The sequence below is a fragment of the Mauremys reevesii genome, linkage group 18, assembly GCF_016161935.1.
Source record: "Mauremys reevesii isolate NIE-2019 linkage group 18, ASM1616193v1, whole genome shotgun sequence".
Lineage (NCBI taxonomy): Eukaryota > Metazoa > Chordata > Testudines > Geoemydidae > Mauremys > Mauremys reevesii.
In genome coordinates, this window is record NC_052640.1 from 17,725,616 (window position 1) to 17,745,320 (window position 19,705).

Sequence of the window (19,705 nt, forward strand, 5' to 3'; positions counted from 1 at the left end):
TCTGGGCTGAAGGAAGGGAAAACTGGAGAGTGCGTTGCACACACCTTTTTTTGGCACTAGCTTTAAGACAGTTTTAAAAGCCTCTTCCTTTATGCTGTTGGGGTTGGGCTGTTTAGTATTTTCCATTTTTTACTGTCTTTATTATTGCTGCTGCTGTGTTGTATTTTATTTACTGTACATCATCTTCCATGGAAACACCTGTGGAAAGAGGAAATGTTACTGAATAAATCCATCTGATTCTCTGAGCCACAAATACTCCCTCTTTGGGTACCCTTACAGGAGTGTGCGGGGGGACCTGCAGTTCCAGCATAGACCGGGAACTATCATATACCCCACTGATACCAGACAAGATGTGCTGAGTAGCCCCACCACAAAATACACTAGTAGCACAGCTAGTTCAGGTGCCATAATCCTGTTGGCTTCCCCTCTGTAGCTATACATTCCTACTTTCTCCAGGAAGAATGAAATCTGTGAGTAGTATAGCTAATGCTAACCAACACAACAATTTGATGTGCTTTATAGCCTTTTCCTAAGTCTCCAAACATGGCTGCTCCCCAACTCCATCTCTCCCCAGCTGGCTTCTCAATTTTCAGTAGACTCTCTAATGCGCATTGTTGGCACAATCCTTTCTGGGAGTACTACCCAACTCCATTCTGTTTGTATTTGTGCCCCTTAGTTCCTCTCTGCATTGGACATGTCCCCAAGTGACTGAGACTTGGCAAATCTAAATCTTCAGGAAATGCTGTTCCTCTTTCCTGAAAAGCTTTAAGTCTTACAGCAAACTTGTAGAGTCCTGTCAAACTCAGGCAATTTGAAAGGGTGAAATTTCAAACTTATGAGAGATTTTAAAAGTCTCATTAAAACATACAGAATAAATTCCTTTGAGTGGCATAGAATGAATCCACCAAGTAATAATGATTTCATCAAATATTTTGCCTTTCTGTAGTGCCTTTTGTTCCAAGAACTCAAAGAACTTTACTAACATTAGGTAATGAGTTAAATCATGCTACACCCTTGGCAACTAATTTAGTACCTACCTCATTGGGGTGTTGTGAGAAATAATTAGTTTGTAAAATGCTTTGAAGGTTAAAATGCTATATAAAAATGTTAAGTGTTATGATTACTTTATTCTAATATTAGGCATTTAGGGATTATTATATCCATTTTGCTGATGGGGGAAATGAAGCACAAAGAGAGGTTAAGCAAAAGGAGCAGGTTGACTCAGAGAGGTAACTGTATGTGTAGAGCAATTGCAGCTGTGCCTAGCAGGTACACAGTGGGAGAAAGCTGAATATTGCTCAGGAAAGAAAGGAGAAAAGGCAGACGAGATGGAAAAGCTGCAGAGTCTCTCTGATAAGAGTTCCTGATGTACTACTGAAGTTGGATGTTGGTGCTAAAGGTTTAAGAACATTGACATTTGATTAAAAAGGGATAGTTGAAGTCTTACTGTACTTAATTTGGCAATTGATCTTTGATTATCAGCAGGTAAGTATGCCCAGTGGTCTGTGATGGGATGATAGATGGGGTGGGATCTGAGTTACTACAGAGAATTCTTTCCTGGGTGCTGGCTGGTGAGTCTTGCCCACATGCTCAGGGTTTAACTGATTGCCATATTTGGGATCGGGAAGGAATTTTCCTCCAGGGCAGATTGGCAGAGGCCCTGGAGGTTTTTTGCCTTCCTCTGCAGCATGGGGCACGGGTCACTTGCTGGAAGATTCTCTGCAGCTTGAGGTCTTCAAACCACAATTTGAGGACTTCAATAACTCAGACATAAGTTAGGGGTTTGTTACAGGAGTGGGTGGGTGAGATTCTGTGGCCTGCATTGTGTAGGAGGTCAGACTAGATGATCATAATGGTCCTTTCTGACCTTAAAGTCTGTGAGTCTATGAAACCTGAAATATCCAAATCTGATACCATACTGACTGGGGAGAATAGCAATTATTATGTGTCTTCCAGTCCTGTAAATATGTGACACATCAACCATTTCAAACACTATCTTCATTTCTTCTCTGCCAAAACTCTTAATCACACCTGGGCTGTATAGTCCTTCAAAGAAGACACCATAAATCCCTATTCTTTAAACTTCAGTGTTTCCAAAATACAACTGCTCAGATCCCCACCTGCTCAGATCCCCTCCTAAAGGCAGTACATGAAAACTGAGCCATCATCTGCATGGCTGGTAAAACAGAGACAAAAAAGGATGTGACTCTTACTAACGGAGAAAATCAGCACTTCCTTTGTAGAGGAAAAGCTATCACCCATGCTATAGTAAGCTATAGTCCATCCATTCTTAAGAAACCATTGTTCATTGCAGTTGACTTCCCAAATAACCACCTGATATCTAAATCCCTTTTCTAGCCAGATGATTGAGAAGCTTGCAAAGAACTGTGTACATTCCACCTACCAACTGCCAATATCCTGCATACCCCTAAAATCAGGTTTCAGACTGAACACAGAACAGATATAGTGGTGATCACACAGGTGGATGATCTCTTGTCTGTGGACAAGGCCTGCGTAACAGTGGCCATGCTGCTGGATCTCTCCAGGACATTTGTTATTGTCAGTCATGAAATGCTGCTGTATCATCTCAGAGATGTGGCAGGGGTTTCCTCCCTCAGGGAACTGCTCCTATGCCTCCAGAGCCTGTACCACCATTCTTCCACATGTAATGAGACCAGGACCCTCAACTGTCCTGAATTTGCAGCATGTTCTGCATTTGGCTAATGTGATCCCTGCTTTTGTGACCTTCAGGCTTGATTACTGCAATACGCTATACCCAAGAATGAAATTTATGACTTAAACAAAAACGAGAAAACATCTCCAAGAAATTAAAAATGCATGATTGAGTTTACTTGGCAATGAATACAGTCCAGAGCACGGGTTTCAGTCCTTATCTTCCAAATCCTCCAAGGGCCTACGCTAAACTACCTTGAGGGCCTCTTCATGCTCAAAGATCATGATCTCCCATGACAGTTCCATTGTTGCAGGATAGATAACTCATCCTTGAGAGGAAATAAAGTTTTCTCAGCAACTGCCCACAACAGCAACTCAGTCCCAGAGGGTATGATATTAGACATATCTTATATCTCATTAGACAAATATAAAACCCATATATTTGATTAAGCTTTCTCATAAAAACAGAACAAACACAAAAACCCATGCTAACCTGGGGTTAGGGTAGGGGGGTGGAGCAGAGAGAAAGAAATCCTTTATTATGTTTACTTGTAGAATTTGTATATGCTTAAATAGAAATTCAGTTAAAGGCTCTATCTCTAATCTAGTACTGTGACATTCATTTCCAATAACTACTACTAATAGGATAAAACATTTACAAAAATCCATTTTCCATGTCCCAAACCATTTTATATGCCTCTCAATTGCAACTGTTAAAAGAATAAAATGGATAAAAGAATGAAGACATACTTTAACTTTTTTCATTTGAAATTCTTCACCCTACATTCCCATAAATTTGCTGACAAATGCTGTTTTTCTATGTGTTGTCTTATCTCTTGAGTTGTTTTCTAATAGTAAGCATTTTTAAGCAATGAATTATGTATTGAGGTGGTTATTGTGACTTTTACTCTCTCATTTGAGGATTTAATACAAATGTATAAACTTGTTTTTTCTCCCTCTGTCTTTCCTTCTGTGATTTGTGTGTAATGTACATTGTCATATTAATTCTGTCTTAGGCAGATGCTTTCTATGTTATGGAACAATTCTTAAAGCATTCATGAAAAAAGTAAATACAGTCTCCCAGCCCCTCTCCCTCCAGAAAAAAGATTCACAAAGCTCTCCATCCTGAGAAAAAGTCTGGATGTATTAACTTAATTGGTATTACTTGTGTGTATAACACTAACATGAACAGATGCACAAAACCCCTCATACAGAGGTTTCTCAAGCTTTTAGATAATGTGGGCCATGTCTTAATGGAGAGATTGACTCACGGACCACTATTCCTCCCATTCACACCAGTCGCCTGTCCTTCCATTCATGGTCACATAACATCCTTGTCACAACTGCAGTAATTGCTTACATGGAAAAACAATATTTGAAAATATGAAATATATTTTTAGCTTCCTTTTAATGTGATTTACCAGCTGGAAACAAGGAAAGCCTGCACCTGGTGACCAGCCTGTTCTGCACAGACCGGCAGTCGAAGACTGAGAACTGTTGCTCTAAGAGCTAGCAAGATTTCAGCTAATACATTACATGGGATCCACATATACACAGTTTCCCCAAAGCTAGGAAACAAGCTAAAACACCTTTTCTTCAAATACATTTATGCTGGATAAGGTGAATGAAGCATAACTTTGTTGAAAACATTTTTGAAAAATGTCCTCAAAACCTAGTCTTGTGAATTGTTTTATATATAGAGAGATATATAGAGAGAGAGATTAAAAAAACAATTCACAAGACTAGGTTTTGAGGACATTTTATATATGTTTTAACAGAGATATACCCAATTTACACTGGCTGGCATGACAGTTTTTGCAGAAACCATGTTTAAAAATGGTTGGTTGACACAGGAAACTAGTGTACAGAATACAAAGCTTTGGTGATGTAAACTTGTACAAAGTATTAAAATCAATGTGCTATGAAGTTTTACTATATATATATATAGCATCAGTGTCTAGATGCCCTAATCAGGAATTGGGGTCCTATTGTGCTAGGCACTGTACATACATATAATGAAAAGACAGGATCTACTGAACTGAACAGAGGCCAAGAGTACATCCATATCCGAATAAGCTACAGAGTTTGATGGTTCTAAAAAGTAGCATGACATGTCTTGCAAGCTATTTCATTATATCATAAAACAGATAACTTTATGGCTAATGTTATTCTCTACATGTTGTGCGTGTTCTTTAGTTCCTGTTCCTCTCTGATGGAAGTTTGATTATACTTTAGTTCTAATCATAGGAATACAGTATGCCATAGCAGGTGTACACATAATCTCAATTCTAGTAATTGCTTTATATTCTGGAGATGAGGCCTAATTTGAGCATTTGCTACAGGTGCCATCTATTTCATGAGCAACTAGTTTGTGATTATGTGTACCAGTGCCCTCTACTGGAGGTTTTATGTTTTTGTCTTTTGCTTTTTAATATTTCTTTTTCTTTCCAAAACTAAGATTTATACACAACAGAACCTATTCCAAAAGCAGCATGTTATGTCAAATCTGAATTGGTCCACCATCAATCATAAGATAATAATATAAACAGTACATCAAAAGAAACTCTTATGTGTAAGATAATAAAATTACAGAGTAGATGAACAAGAAATATTAATCATAAACTACAAACAATGGGAAACAGAAAGAAAACCCAACAAATGTCCCATAAATTCTTCATTTTTATCAGTCAACTGAAAGGAATCCCACTGGCTAGACCCATGTCAACCTCCATCAGTTCCTTCTACTCTCTTTTCTCTGACTCTAACTCATCAGGAAGTTGGCATCAGTTTAGCCCCATCTACAGTGGTATTTTACATTTTATAGAAATCATATTTAAACTTTATTTAAAGTAAACAAGCAAAATATTTTAACATGGTTTAGCCAACCAGCCTGGGAAGGGACAACCTATTTTAAAACTCTATTTGAAAACATGATCTAGCATAGCATAGACCAGTGGTTCTCAAACTTTTGTACTAGTGACTCCTTTCACATAGCAAGCCTCTGAGTGTGACTCCCCCTAAAAAATTAAAACCACTTTTTATATATTTAACACCATTATAAATGCTGGAGGCAAAGCCGGCTTTGGAGTGGAGGTTGACAGCATGCGACCCCCCATGTAATAACCTGGTGACCCGCTGAGGGGTCCCGACCCCCAGTTTGAGAACCCCTGGCATAGACTGTATTCTAGAGGGCTAGGCTTAGATCTCCAGGCCCACATTCTCCCCTGATTTCAGGCTGCTTTGCACAGCTGACTCCAGCAGAATTAGCTGAATGGTGGCACACAGCTGGTATAAGCACTTCTTCACTCCCGCCATAGCTGGGGCATTTCTGCGCTAGTTGCTGTGATGACCCTTTGGAGTCATTTGCAAGCAGCATAAACTTATGACAGGAGACTGGACTGGTGCACAGACATCCCAAGAATGAGAGTGTAGCTTAATGTCACCTTAGCACTCTTCTTTCCCGAGTTGTGCTGTGCATTCCTCAGTTGTAGCCAAGGATCTATTTTTAAAAATGTCTTTGCCAGCTCCATCCACAGTAGCTTAGACAAACTGTATTTCAACTGAGTTGGTCTGAATCAGGCCAAACCGGTCAAGCAATATGGTTCCTCACCCAGATGGAGCCTAAAGGGTGGCTACAAATCTGAAACATGGATCTCGACTCTTCCCTTCCTTGTGTTTTGCTGGGAATGAGAAGGATCACTCATCTTACTGTCTCTCTTCTATTGCTATACCTTACTTTAAAAGTTTATTTGCACGAGGAAAGCAACCCATTACCAATAATCTAAGGCCCTGGTCATAGATTTGCCCACACAGATTTACCCACATGCTTAACTTTACACTTGTGAGTATTCCCACTGAGGGTCACTGTCAATAATGGGTCTTCCTGAACCAATGTTGCAAATGATTTGACTGCTAGTATAGATAGGGCAAATCTGTTTTCAGCATCATTACAAAAACTGACAGATACTTTCAGAACCAAGTGTCCCTACTATATGAGCACTTAAACCATTTTCAGTACTAGTTCAGAGTGACCTATTGATAAACATTGTCAGCAATGATCACTTTCCTAATGCAGAGGGAGTTCTAGTAGCTGCTGCCATTACCTTGTTTTGAACAATAATGGCATGTGTGAATGACCTTCTCAAAAGCAATACATCCTGATTCATGAGGGGACAGAGGATGGAGCATTCTTAAACAGCAGTTCCCAAATGTGGTCCTCTGAGCAGGGTTGCTCTGAGGAGCTTTCACCAGCTGGTAACATAGTTGCTCTTGTCCTTGTTTCCAACTGGCTGTACATGAATTCAGGTCCTTCAGTGCAAAAGAGTGGAAATCTGTAATACTTCCAGATGCTTGGCATAAAGACAGCTAAAAAAGTACACAAATATTTTCCCAACAAAATTGCTGCATTTGCAACAGGGAATTTAAGGCCATGTCTACACTACTAATTTGTGTCAACAAAAGTGATGTTGATACCCATAAGTTGACATAATAAAAATCACAATTTCGTGTTCACACTTGCTCCCTCTATCGGCAGACCGCATCCACAGTGGGGGCACCATCATCGACAGTGTGAGCAATGTACTGTGGGTACCTATCCCACAGTCCTTCCGTCGCTAGGTGTTATGGGATGACGGAGCAGATCGTGGTGTATCTGGGGACAGTGCTAAATGTCCCGTGATGCATTGCTTTCTGTCCTAGCACTCCATGGGCTTCCGGCTTTCTTTTGCAGCATTTTTTCAACAGCCCTTCTTTGCTGTGAACCCCAGCATCTCTGTGAGAAGGGATGGATCCCACACTGCTCACCTATGCTCTGTTAACTGTCATGAAGACATCGTGAATGGCAGTGCAGTTAATCATGAAGTTCCTACCTGAAGAAGCCTCGCAGGCGCCTGACCTGATAGGAGCAATTTTAGATTGCTTTTGGCATTCATAGAGCAGGTGCATAGGGTAGGCCATCACTTTTGGGCTTGTGAAACAAGCACTGAATAGTGGGATCGTATAATCATGCAGGTGTGGGATGACGAGCAGCGGCTACAGAACTTTTGGATGCGGAAAGCCACCTTCCTCGAACTGTGCGCGGAGCTGGCCCCAGACCTGCAGTGCAAGGAAAGCAAGAATGAGAACTGCCCTCTCAGCAGAGAAGCGTGTGGCAATTGCTGTGTGGAAGCTGGCAACTCCAGACTGCTACCAGTCAGTCGCGAATCAATTTGGAGTGGGGAAGTCAACCCTTGGGGATGCGTTAATGCAAGCGTGCAGGGCAATAAATCACATCCTGCTACGAAGGACTGTGACTCTGGGAAATGTGCGTGAAATAGTGGACCGCTTTGCAGAAATGGGTTTCCCTAACTGTGGAGGGGAGACAGATGGCACACATCTTCCAATTTTGGCACCAGACCACCTTGCGACGGAGTACATCACTAGGAAGGGGTACTTCTCCATAGTGTTGCAGGTGCTTGTGGATCACTGTGGGTGTTTCGCTGACATCAACGTGGGGTGGTCTGGGAAGGTGCATGACGCACACATGTTCAGGAACATCAGCCTGTACAGAAAGCTGCAAGCGGGGATTTTCTTTCCTAACCAGAAGATTATAGTGGGGGGTGTTGAAATGCCCATAGCGATCCTGGGGGATCCTGTGTACCCCTTACAGCCATGGCTCATGAAACCTTACATGGGACACCTGGACATCTTGAAGAAAAAATAATAAAGACGATTTACCATTATAAAAGTTTGCTTTTATTGCACAAGAAACTAACTTCATCCTCCGGGTTATGTCTCTTTCCGCCACCTCCGTGCCCTATGAAGGATCCATGCGGCTCTGGGTGATGGAGGTGGGGTCATCAACAAGGATAGCATCCAGCTCCTTATAGAACCGGCAGGTCTTAAGTGAAGCACCTGAGGGATGGTTTGCCTCCCTCGTATTATGGTACACCTGCTTCAGCTCCTTTATCTTCGCTCTGCACTGCAGCGTGTCCTGATCATAGCCCTTTTCATATAAGCCTTGCAAAATTAAAGCGATGAAATGAAGCGTGGTGTCTACACTTGCACTTTTTCAACAAAAATGTAGAGGAAAAAGACATAACTCTCTCGTAAGGGTGGATGTATTTTGTCTCTAAAACCAGGCATTTTCCTCAATAAAACTCGCTTCACTGTTTGGATCGACAAATAGCAGTTTTAGCAAAAAAGTGGAGACAAGGCCTTCGTGATGGTAATGGGAGAAAAGGTGATTCCTATAATCAGGAATGGGAAGACTGCCAGTGAGATACTTCTTGTATTACAAAGTGGGCCATGCCATTGCAATGTTTGACAACCCCTGCTCTGATTGCAATGCAGCAATTCCTCTGGGGTTTTAGCAGATGGCATCTTTAACTTGCACAGTTTTTGCTGTCTCAAGTGGTTGTTGTATTAGTGGGAAGAGTCGCAGTCTCTCATTTTTGGAAGATAATCTTGATTTGGTAAAGAATGCTTTATGCTTAATTGCGCATGCAGTCTAATTCGTGCTGCTGCCTGTGTAAACACTACACATAGGGCGACCATATAGCAAATGTGAAAAATCGGGAGAGAGGGTGGGGGGGTAATAGGCACCTGTGTAAGAAAACGCCCCAAATATCGGGACTGTCCCTATAAAATTGGGACATCTGGTCACCCTATCTACACACAACAGGAGAAATGCATGCACTGGGGATATGGGGAGCGGGGTTAACTAGGGCACACTGACGCCAGCTCTGATGACTGCCAATGTGCTGAATGTTAACACCCGCTCCCGGGGCTGGGGGAAGGCCGGGACAGGGGGATGGGGGGGCGAAGGGGGCGGCTGCCCCGCTCGGGAAGCCGTTAGTTAGCGCCTAGCTCGAGGGGCCCGAGCCCAGCTCTGAGGGGGCAGCGCGCGCGCGGGCGGGCGGCGGTTGGCGGCCGTTCCCCGCCGGCCCTACCCCGACGCCGCGTCTCCCCTGGGCCATGACCCGGGACAGCCCGGGCGGGGGCCCGCCCCCAGGGGGGCGGCTGTCTCCCCGCAAGGCCCCGGCGCCGCCCGCCGGCAGCCCGGCCCAGCACGACGAGCACAAGCGGGAGCTGGAGGCGCTGCGGGCCGAGCTGGACGGGGAGCGGCTGCGCTCGCAGGAGAGCCGGCGCCGCTTCGCCGCTGAGGCCCGCGAGCTGCGGGAGGCGGCCGAGCGCGACCGCCAGCTGCTGGCCGACCAGCTCCGCTCCAAGTGGGAGCAGCAGCGGGCCCGGGAGCTGCACCAGCTGCGGGAGCTGAGCCTGCGGGAGCGGGAGGCCGAGATCCGCCAGCTCCTCCGCTGGAAGGACGCCGAGCTGCGCCAGGCCCAGGAGCTGCTCCAGCGGGAGCGGGACGCCGCCGTGCGGCAGGCCCGGGACCTGCAGCGGCAGCTGGCCGAGGAGCTGGTGAGCCGGGGCTACAGCAGCACCCGGGGCTGCCCCGCGGGGCTGAACAGCGAGTGCCGCGGCAAGCTGCAGGAGGTGCTGGGCAAGCTGCGCTGGGAGACCGATGGCGACCAGGCCGCCCGCATCCGCCACCTCAGGGCCGAGCTGGAGCTGGAGCGGAGCCTCTTCCTCAAGTACATCCTGGAGCGGTTCGAGGGCGAGCAGCAGCCCGCCGGCTCCCCGCACAGGGCCCGGCACGGCCCGCAGCCCCGCCTCAGCAGGAGCCTCCTGGAAGGGCCGAGGCCCCGCTCCTTGGAAAGCCTCATCGCCGCCGCCGCCTCCCCGGATGGAGGAGCCGCCAGGTCTCGCTCGCTGGACAGCAGCCTAGCCAAGCCCGAGTCTTCGCAGGCAGGGGACCAGGCCCCGCTGGAGGGGAGCCCCCCGCAGAGCCCCTGCCCGGGGCAGCAGCCGGCCCAAAAGGCCTTGGAAGAAGATGCCCACCCGCAGGAAGGAGCTGCCAAGGAGCTCCCCCTGAAGCCCACCAGTAAGGAGGGGCCCCTGGAGTGCTTGGACTCGCCTCCTGAAGGGAAGATGGGCAGCTGGGGGTCTGCAGGAGAGGGTGGCACCCAGGCAGTGGGACAGCAGCAGGACTGGCTCTCCGGCAGCAGTTACAGCCAGCTGGTGAAGCACAACACCGACCTGCTAAGTGCCCTGGAGGATCTAGAGCGGCGATGCACAGCCCTTAAGGAAGAGAACGGCCTTCTGAGGAGGAGCAGCTTCCCCGAGATGCAGGAGAAGGTGAAGCGGCTCAAGAGGAAAAATGCAGATCTGGCCATCATTGCCAAGCGATTGGAAGAGAGAGCCGGGAAACTCCAGGAGTCCAGCCTCAAGGTGGTCAATGCCCCAATGCCAGTATCCCTCAAAGGCTCCAGTGTGGAACTGTGCAAGAAAGCATTTGCCCGGCAGCGGGCTAAAGACCTGAGCGAACAAGCTAGCATCCTTCTGGCCAAAGATAAACAGATAGAAGCCTTGCAGAGAGAGTGTTGGGAGCTGCAGGCCAAACTGGCCACAGGCAAGGAGGGCTCCTGCTGGCTCAATTTAAGTGACTTTGATAGTTTGTTGCGGGAGTCTCAGAAAGAAGTATTACGATTACAGAGACAGATCACACTGAAGAACCTGAAAGAGTCTCTACAGTCGTCCAAAATGGGTCCAGACATTTCTTCTCCAGCTGCTACCGTGTGCCTAATACAGAAAACACTTGCACCAAACACTGATGCAAGCTTAGATGGTTCATCTTTGCCAAAACAGACACCACCAGGATCAATCATTTTGCCAAAGGATATTAAGCCAGTAGTACTAGCTTTGGGAAATGTGTCTGAGGAACATGAAAACATCCCTTTAAAAACAGACCCAGATAGCAAAAATCAAATACAGCATTTGGAAGTAGAGCTTAGTAAGAAATTTAAGCAGTGTGAAAACCTTGAACAAGAAATGGAGAAAAAACAGAAAAAATGTAAAGAGTTGGAAATGCAGCTTCAGGAGGTGCTGACTGAAAATGCCAGAATGGCTGAGGAAAATGCTCAACTCAGTGAGAAAACTAAATGGACAGAAAAGGTTGAAGCTGAAAATGCTGATCTGAAAGTGAAATTAGTGGGTGTGACAGAGGAGTGGAATTCTGCTGTCCAGTTGACCAAAGGACTTCAAACCAAGGTGGAGGATTTAGAGCATGTACTGAAGGACATGAAAGAAATGGCAGAGAGAAGGCAACAGCTGGAGGTTGACCATGAGGAAACACTGTTCGCACTGCAGAAGAAAGACGAGGAGGTCAAATATTTGCAGCAGGCCCAGGTAGAAACAAAAAGGGAACATGAAGAGGTAGTACAGCTATTAGAAGCCCAGGTGAGAGAATTGGAGAATCAGTATCACAGTCAAACTGAACATTTTAATCTTCTGTCTCAGGAACTCGAACGATTACAAATAAAAAATTCTGACCTTGTGACTTCAGACTTGCCACACGCTACGTGCTGTTCCTCAGAAGACTGCCATGCTCTTCAGTGCAGTAAGAATATTAATGATGTAGACTTTGTATCCACTTCTGCTGCTTTTAAGAAGCAAAGCAAGAAACTGGAGGTCCAGTCAAACTCCTCAAAATCAGAATCCACACAGTACAGTCCTAAGTCCTGCCCCACTCCAGAGAGGGATAGTGCAAGTGAGATGGATGAATTGGAGACAGACAAATTTTCCCTAATCTTGGAGCCTGAGAGACAAGGTCCTGCAAAACTTCAAGTGTTTTTAGCTCGATACAGCTATGATCCCTTTGATGGTCCTAATAAGAACCCTGAGGCAGAGCTTCCACTGACAGCTGGAGAATACATTTATATCTATGGAGAGATGGATGAGGATGGCTTCTTCGAAGGAGAGCTGATGGATGGCAGAAGAGGGCTGGTTCCCTCTAATTTGATAGAAGAAGTTTCAGATGATGACCTCATGACCTTTGTGCCTCCAAAGACAAGTGACCTCTCCCATACTTCAGATCATGAAATGAGTTTCCTCAGCAGAAGTGCTAGTAGTGGAGAAAAGAGTGATTGCCATGATGAAGAAATCAGTGTCAATCTATTGCCTAATAGATTAGAAGGAGACATGGAAATGCCTGATCATACAGCGGTGCCTTATCCCAAAAATTTGACTCTAATCAAATTGTTTGCAAGAAGTGTTGTTATAGGCTGGGAGTCACCACTCATGCCAGCTGGCTGGGGAGATGTGCAGAGCTATAACATATATGTAGATACAGAACTTTGCCAAAATGTGAGGTCTGGTTGTCAGGCTCAAGCAGCAATTGAGAATCTGGATTTAAAGATTAAGGCATATCGGATCTCGGTACAAAGTGTGACAGAGAAGGGAAACTCGGATAAGATGCAATGTACCTTCCTTGTAGGGCAAGGTTTCCATATAGCACCAGCACTTCTGAAACTTAGGAGCATCACTGCCACTTCAGCAGAGATCACCTGGTTACCAAGCAGTAGCAACTACACTCATGCAGTGTACCTTAATGAGAAGGAGTGTGATGTGACAAAGGCAGGGATCTACTGGTACACTTTCCATAACCTGCAACCCAACACTCAATACAATGCAAAAGTGGAAACACAGCCTCAGAAGATGTTATGGGATTTGCCTCAAGAGAAATGGGAGCAGAAATCAGCAATGATTAAGTTCATTACTCCATCAGCGGGACCACCTGATGCTCCACTTGATGTCCAAGTACAGCCTGATCCCTTAGCGGGCATTCTAGTTATCAGCTGGCTACCAGTGACAATTGATGCAGCAGGATCATCCAATGGGGTACGAGTTACTGGTTATGCTGTGTATGTCAATGGACAAAGAGTAACAGAAGTTATATCTCCAACAGCTGGGAGTGCCATAGTAGAACTGTCCCAGTTAGAGATGCTACAAGGGTCTCAGAAGGTTTCTGTGAGAACTGTCTCCCCCAGTGGAGAGTCAGTTGATTCTGTGCCAGCTCTGATTCCCTCAGCCATGTTGAATGTTCCCAGTTGTTGTTCATCATCAAAGTCTATGTCTACCAGCCTGACCTCTGAATTACCCTATGGGGAATTCATAGACTCTCAGCATGTGAAAATCCCTTTGATGCATTGCACATCTTCACCCTCTTCAGAGATGTTCATGGCCAGTCAGGATAACAAATTCACCATTCACTTCACCTCCAACTGTGGAGACTCAGTAGCTTCTCTGCCAGCAAGCATCCCCCCACACCAGTTGTTCTCCTCTCAGAGTTCTTCCTTGATACATGAGCTTGCAATGTGCAACATTGGTGATAACATAGGAAGAGATGAAGATGATAAATGTTTAAAGTCTTATCAGCAGACAGGAGTCAGTGTGCAGCCTTCAGGCCTTGTCTTTCCAACTAGATGGTGTGAAGAATCAGTCAATTCCAGGATGTCAGCATTAAAAGAACTTGCTGAAGACAGCCAGAGAAAGAGGATAAAAAAGCTCTTTGTTACTAAAAAAGCTGTGCTTGAAAATCAAACGGACACTAGCAACATGAAAATGTCTGTGATCACCCACTCTGTGCACTCTGACGACAAGTCTGTGAAAGATTCAACCACTCAAGATATTGAGGGATATGATGAGAGCTGTTTGAGTTCTGGGCCTCAGCTGTGTTCTAGTCAGCTTGAATTGGAGGACAGTTACAGAGACATAGGTATACCCAATATCTGTGTTCAGGAAGTCCCATATATTTCCATGGAGAAGAAACAGATGAAAGAATTATCCAAAGAAGTCCCCAGCCTAGGGATGTCTAGAGGTGAAATACAGGAAGACCAAACATCAAGAATAGGACACTGGCAATTGAATCCTGTTGGTGACCACAGCCACAGTTCAGATCTTTCAGATATTTTGGAAGAGGAAGAAGAGGACCTGGATTTAGACATGCAGGAAGAGAATAGAATAAAGGTGGTTGGTAATGATTCCAGGCTATCAGAGCTTCCAGAGTTTCCCATGCAGTGGGCTCAAAACAGAAAAATGAGCAAGACTTTAAGAATAGGCCAAGCAGGGACATCTTCATTTTCCAAAGCAGGCCCTCTGAGAAGCTTCATCTCAGAGGAAATAGTTAATGATGATTCAGTAAGGATATTTGTGGCCCTTTTTGACTACGATCCCATATCTATGTCACCTAATCTTGATGCAGCTGAAGAGGAGCTCCCATTTAAAAAGGGGCAGATTCTAAAGGTGGTTGGTGATAAAGATGCTGATGGCTTTTACAGAGGTGAATATGCAGGAAGGGTAGGGTATATTCCCTATAATATGGTGTCTGAAGTGCAGGTGGAGAGTAATGAAATGAAACAGCACCTGTTAAAACAAGGTTCCATTACTGATGAAAAATCTGCGATCAACTTAGTGGAGGTGGATACAAAGAATAACAATAAGTCGCACACGGAACATAGCTGGCAGGATAGCAAGGCTGAACAGCTTACTTCTAAGACAATGGTGGCTGTCTTTGACTACAACCCAAGGGAGAACTCATTACATGTAGATGTGGAAAGTGAGCTGACATTTAATGCTGGAGACATCATTACAGTATTTGGGTCTGTGGATGATGATGGATTCTACTATGGGGAGTTAAATGGACAGAGAGGCCTTATCCCATCTGACTTTGTAAAAGCTATCTCTGGGGATGAAGAGTAAAAGAGGATTCATTTAAAAGACACCTCTGCAGAGAGTTATAGAAGAAGGAAAAGAATCTGATATATCAATTAAAAAAAAGCACAAAATATAGATGAAAAATTTAATCTTTAGCGAGGTCTAGCATTAAAAACTATCCATGAAAATGCCTCCTACAAAATGTATATTTTTAAGAATTGAACAGCTAGACAATTCATATGTACTTGAATCTCTGCTCATATGAGAATAATAGTATGAACTATTTGCAGAAGGCTCCAAATAGATTTTTAGTTGTAAAACAAACAGGGTAACTTTAAATTTGTTACTAAGACTTGTAAGAAAGTTAGAAGTGAATTTTAAATATTTTCCTGTAGGGATTATGAAAAGAGTGCTTTGCAGAGATAAAAGTGAATTTCACATACAGTTTAAAACATTGTACGGCCTTAATCTTTTTTTCTTTTTAATGGAGGAGATGTATATGTTTTCTCTATGTTGGTACTTAATGGATCAACTTCTACCACTTTCTACAGTACATACAGTAATGGTGTGCAATGGCTGTTAAAAGCATGCCAGATAGTATTTTTCTTAAGGAGTAGGTGAACTTCGACTACTTTTTAGCATGTCTTTCTCTACACAAATAACTGATTCATTAGCCCCCTTCTCCTCTTCTTCACTGAGAGTTGCCGTTCAAAGAGAGAAAGATGTTCCAAATGTGTAGAATGCTACAGTGCATGTGGGCAGAATGTTCCAATAGCTGACACAGAGCAAAACAAAAATATTTAAGGGTAGATACCTACCTAGTACAGTGTCCAAATGATTTCCAGCTCTGAATTGAATATAAACCCTGTTTCATTCTAGATTTTGATTTTAAGGAAGACATTGGTTTCCCTCTAGCCAGTTGCTCCCATTAAAGCTTGTATTATCCAGGAGAAACTTAACAGCTGCATGTGCTTTAATACTGTGGTGTCTTTGTGTGATTTACACTGAAATTTCTCTTTCCCATTTCTGAGTGGGAGGTCTGTAATACTTCAACGTTTGTTGAAAAGAATATGCCCTCTCCGGCTGCCATTGAAGTCAGTAGGAGTTTTTCAGTTGACTTCAAGGAGAGCTGGATTGTGTCCACTGGTTGCACTTCATTGTCTCATATCTCAGGGGTTACTAACATAGGCATCTGTCCTATAAATATTCATTTGTGCCTAGGATCACATAAGGCATGCTCCACATAGGAGTCAATACCAGAAGCATTCTTGCACGAAGGGCTGTGTTAAATAGCTTTTGCACACTGCAAGGCTTACATTTGCTGCAGAGAATACTCATTCCAATGACAGGCTTTAAGAGGAAGGATTCTGTTGGGTTAATGTTAGGTTCCCAATCTGAAGATGACTCCATTCAGGTACAGGAGTCCGCTTGCACAAACTTGCTCTCAGGAACAGGGTATCCTTTTGTGCAGTTTGTATTGAAAATGGAGGGGTCGGTTTCTGTCCTTTAACTTATTTAAATATTTTACTTCACTTATTTATGGAGATATTAAACTGTTTTACTTGTTTACTTATTTAAAAATTTATTTGTTTACATATCTAAATACTTGTTTTACTATTGTATGATTCAGAGTATGACTACAGAAGCTATGAAGAGTGACTCAAAGCTCTTGAAGTAGGATCAAAGCTGTATATGTAGATGAGTTTGAAAACAGGAGAGTTTGCAGATGTATTCTTTGTGTTATGATGTTACTTGTTAGACCTATGGGAAGTTTCTGTCTTTTATACCAATGTTAATTTTCTTGCATATTTCACTTTAATTGTCTTAAGAAAGCAATTTGTTTCATTTTGAAATTTCAGTTTTAAAAGTGATATCCATAGGTGCTGGTGATACATTTTTATTTAAAAAAAAATTATAATAAAGCTTATTTATTATTTTCTGAGTATTTGCCTCTGTTCTTCATTGACACTTAGAGTGGTGTTATGAACTTGCAAAATTTTGATTAAATTTTTTTTTACTTCTCTTGTTTGGTTTTCCCATTTCATTCTTTGTCTAAACAATACACCAATCACTTTGAAGCCTAATGAATTTTCAGATATAAGACCCTGATTTTGGGTTGTGGCAGAATTGACCTTGGATTATCCCTAATGGTAGAGATGGTGTCTTTATGCCACCTTTGCACCTCCTGGATTTTGGGCAGCTGAGGGCTAGTTTTGTCCCAGAGACAAGTAATTGCCCAGTAGCCTAGAATAAACAGAGCATAGATTGTTCCAGCCATGCCTCCTTCTGTTGTGCACCCTTCTGTGATTTCAGATAGTATTTCTTTCTAACATTCATTTATTTTCTAGATTTAAATGAGCATGCATGGTGGCAACAAATACTTGTTATGAGAAAATTGTCACCCATGCAGAAAACAGCAGTATATGCTAATTATTAATTTCTATAAATAATTATATGGTACCACTAGATGGCAGCAGAGCCCACGGTATCAGACTATATGTAGTGTATGGTCCTGTTAGCTAAAGGACACGGTCAGTTTAAACATCACGTTTTTTTCTAAGATGTTGTTGGTGACACCTTTAGATTATTTTTAAAATTAACTGTTAACACTGAATTTACTTTTAACTATTTATGCTGTTTATTTTTTGCATTCCTCTTGGCTCAGACAATGAAAATAGAGTAGTCAGATTTGCTTTGGTTATGAATACTGCAAGTGAAGGTTTGGGTTTTTTTTAATTTTTTTAAATTAATGGAAGCATTCCTGTTAGTCTTAAATTTGGAAAAGCTTGTTTAAAAATATTTAAATTTGGGACCAAACTTGACCTGATAGCATCCCTTCAAACTGTGAATGACTGAGGCCCCAATCCTACAAACACGCATGATTTTGTTCTTAACTCTGAGCACAAGTTGTCCCATGGAAGTAACTGGTATTACTCGGATGTTTCATGTTAAGCTTGTGAATAAGTGTTTGCAGGACTGACACCTGTTTTAATTGCTTGATGAAAGGATGCTATGAGAACCTTTAGGAAACCCTATGTTCGGATAGTTGTCAACACTGAACCTGCATTATTTAGATATTCTGCATTACAGAGCATCTGCAAGATGGGAAGAGGAGTTTGAAGGTTTGAAACATAATTTAGTGCTTGGCTTCCTTTCACTCACCTTTAGTACATGTTGAGAATTTTTATTTCACTGAACTTTTCTCAAGTTAGAAAAGAAAAATATTTTTTATTTACATTTTTTTTCATTCAGAGGTTAGCCAGCACATTTTATTACATTACAAATCAATTTTCTGTTTTTAAAGAAAGTAGGGAACATCTTTTTATGTGTTTGTACACTGCCTAGCACAGTGGTACTGGTGTCTCTAGGTGCTATGTTAGAACAATTAATAATTAGGCGTCCGTTTCCTACTTTATATTTTCATGTTGTTGTTTAACTACAGGATAGAAAATTCAAAGTGCCTTGTATCCAAAATAAAAATTTAATATATATTGTGCTAGATTTATTTAGTACCCATATATTTTCATGGCTCTTTATGGAGATGATAAATTCCCAACGTAAGTAATTTAAGAGCTATTCTAGTGTGGCAAGGTGATTACTTTCTGCAGGGAAATGTAAGGGAAGAAATTATATAGTGAAATTTTAATTAGAGACAAAAGTACCTGATGTTAAGGCTCAAATCCACAAAGGTATTTTGGGTTCTAATTTCCATTGATTTATGGATCTGGGCCTAAGTCTCTTTGTTTAGGCTTTGCATGACTTAAAAAAAAAGGTAAACTTAAACAATTCAGTTTTGTTTTGTTTTAACATTCCCTGCAATGTTGGGAACCCAAAGACTGAAGCATTATTACTCCACCGGGGTCCTAGCAGTATGTTGATGGTGTTGGAATTTCTCATTAGACCATTACGACTGGATCCCTTTACCCTCTCAGTTTGTCATATCAGCATTGGCTAATCAAACTGATTCTGCCCCGCAATCGGTTTCATTCCTTTCTTCTTCTCATATCACCTCATCTTCTAAACTGTCCACCAGTAAACTTCCTCAGTGCATCCTTTCCCTATCCGTCATCCAGTTATTTATTCAGTCTTACTGAGGTACCAAACCATTCTCTGTGGAACTCAAACATGTTCTTGAGAGAGAGAAGAGGTGGGTGAGGTAATATCTTTTATTGCACCAACTTACGTTGGTGAAAGAGTCAGCTTTTGAGCTACACGGAACTCTTCTTCAGGTCATTGCGTAGAGAGCTCTGTGTCGCTCAAAAGCTTGTCTCTATTACCAGCAGAAGTGGAGGAATAGCAGATAATACCTCACCCACCTTATCTCTCTCATATGCTGGGACCAACAGCTACAACAACACAGCAAACAACATGATCTCTAGTGGGTTTTAAAGAAAAGGGCACCACAGCAAAATATGTAAGTTGGTGGTTATGGGTTTGTTTTGTTTTGTTTTGTTTGTTTTTTTTAAAGTTAAATAAATGGATTATTTTTGAAGTGCTG

The 19,705-nt window shown here is 42.9% G+C and overlaps 1 protein-coding gene across 1 annotated transcript; it reads left to right on the forward strand.

Moving 5' to 3' along the window:
• The first annotated feature begins 9,591 nt into the window (after positions 1-9,591).
• On the forward strand, positions 9,592-17,143 carry RIMBP3C (RIMS binding protein 3C). The gene has a single exon (XM_039504768.1). The coding sequence runs from the start codon at positions 9,628-9,630 to the stop codon at positions 15,250-15,252; it is 5,625 nt and encodes a 1,874-aa protein (XP_039360702.1). The 5' UTR covers positions 9,592-9,627; the 3' UTR covers positions 15,253-17,143.
• Positions 17,144-19,705: the final 2,562 nt, after the last annotated feature.

Coding starts and splice junctions, on each gene's coding strand:
- RIMBP3C (XM_039504768.1), top strand. CDS start 9,628: ATGACCCGGGACAGCCCGGGCGGGGGCCCGCCCCCAGGGGGGCGGCTG.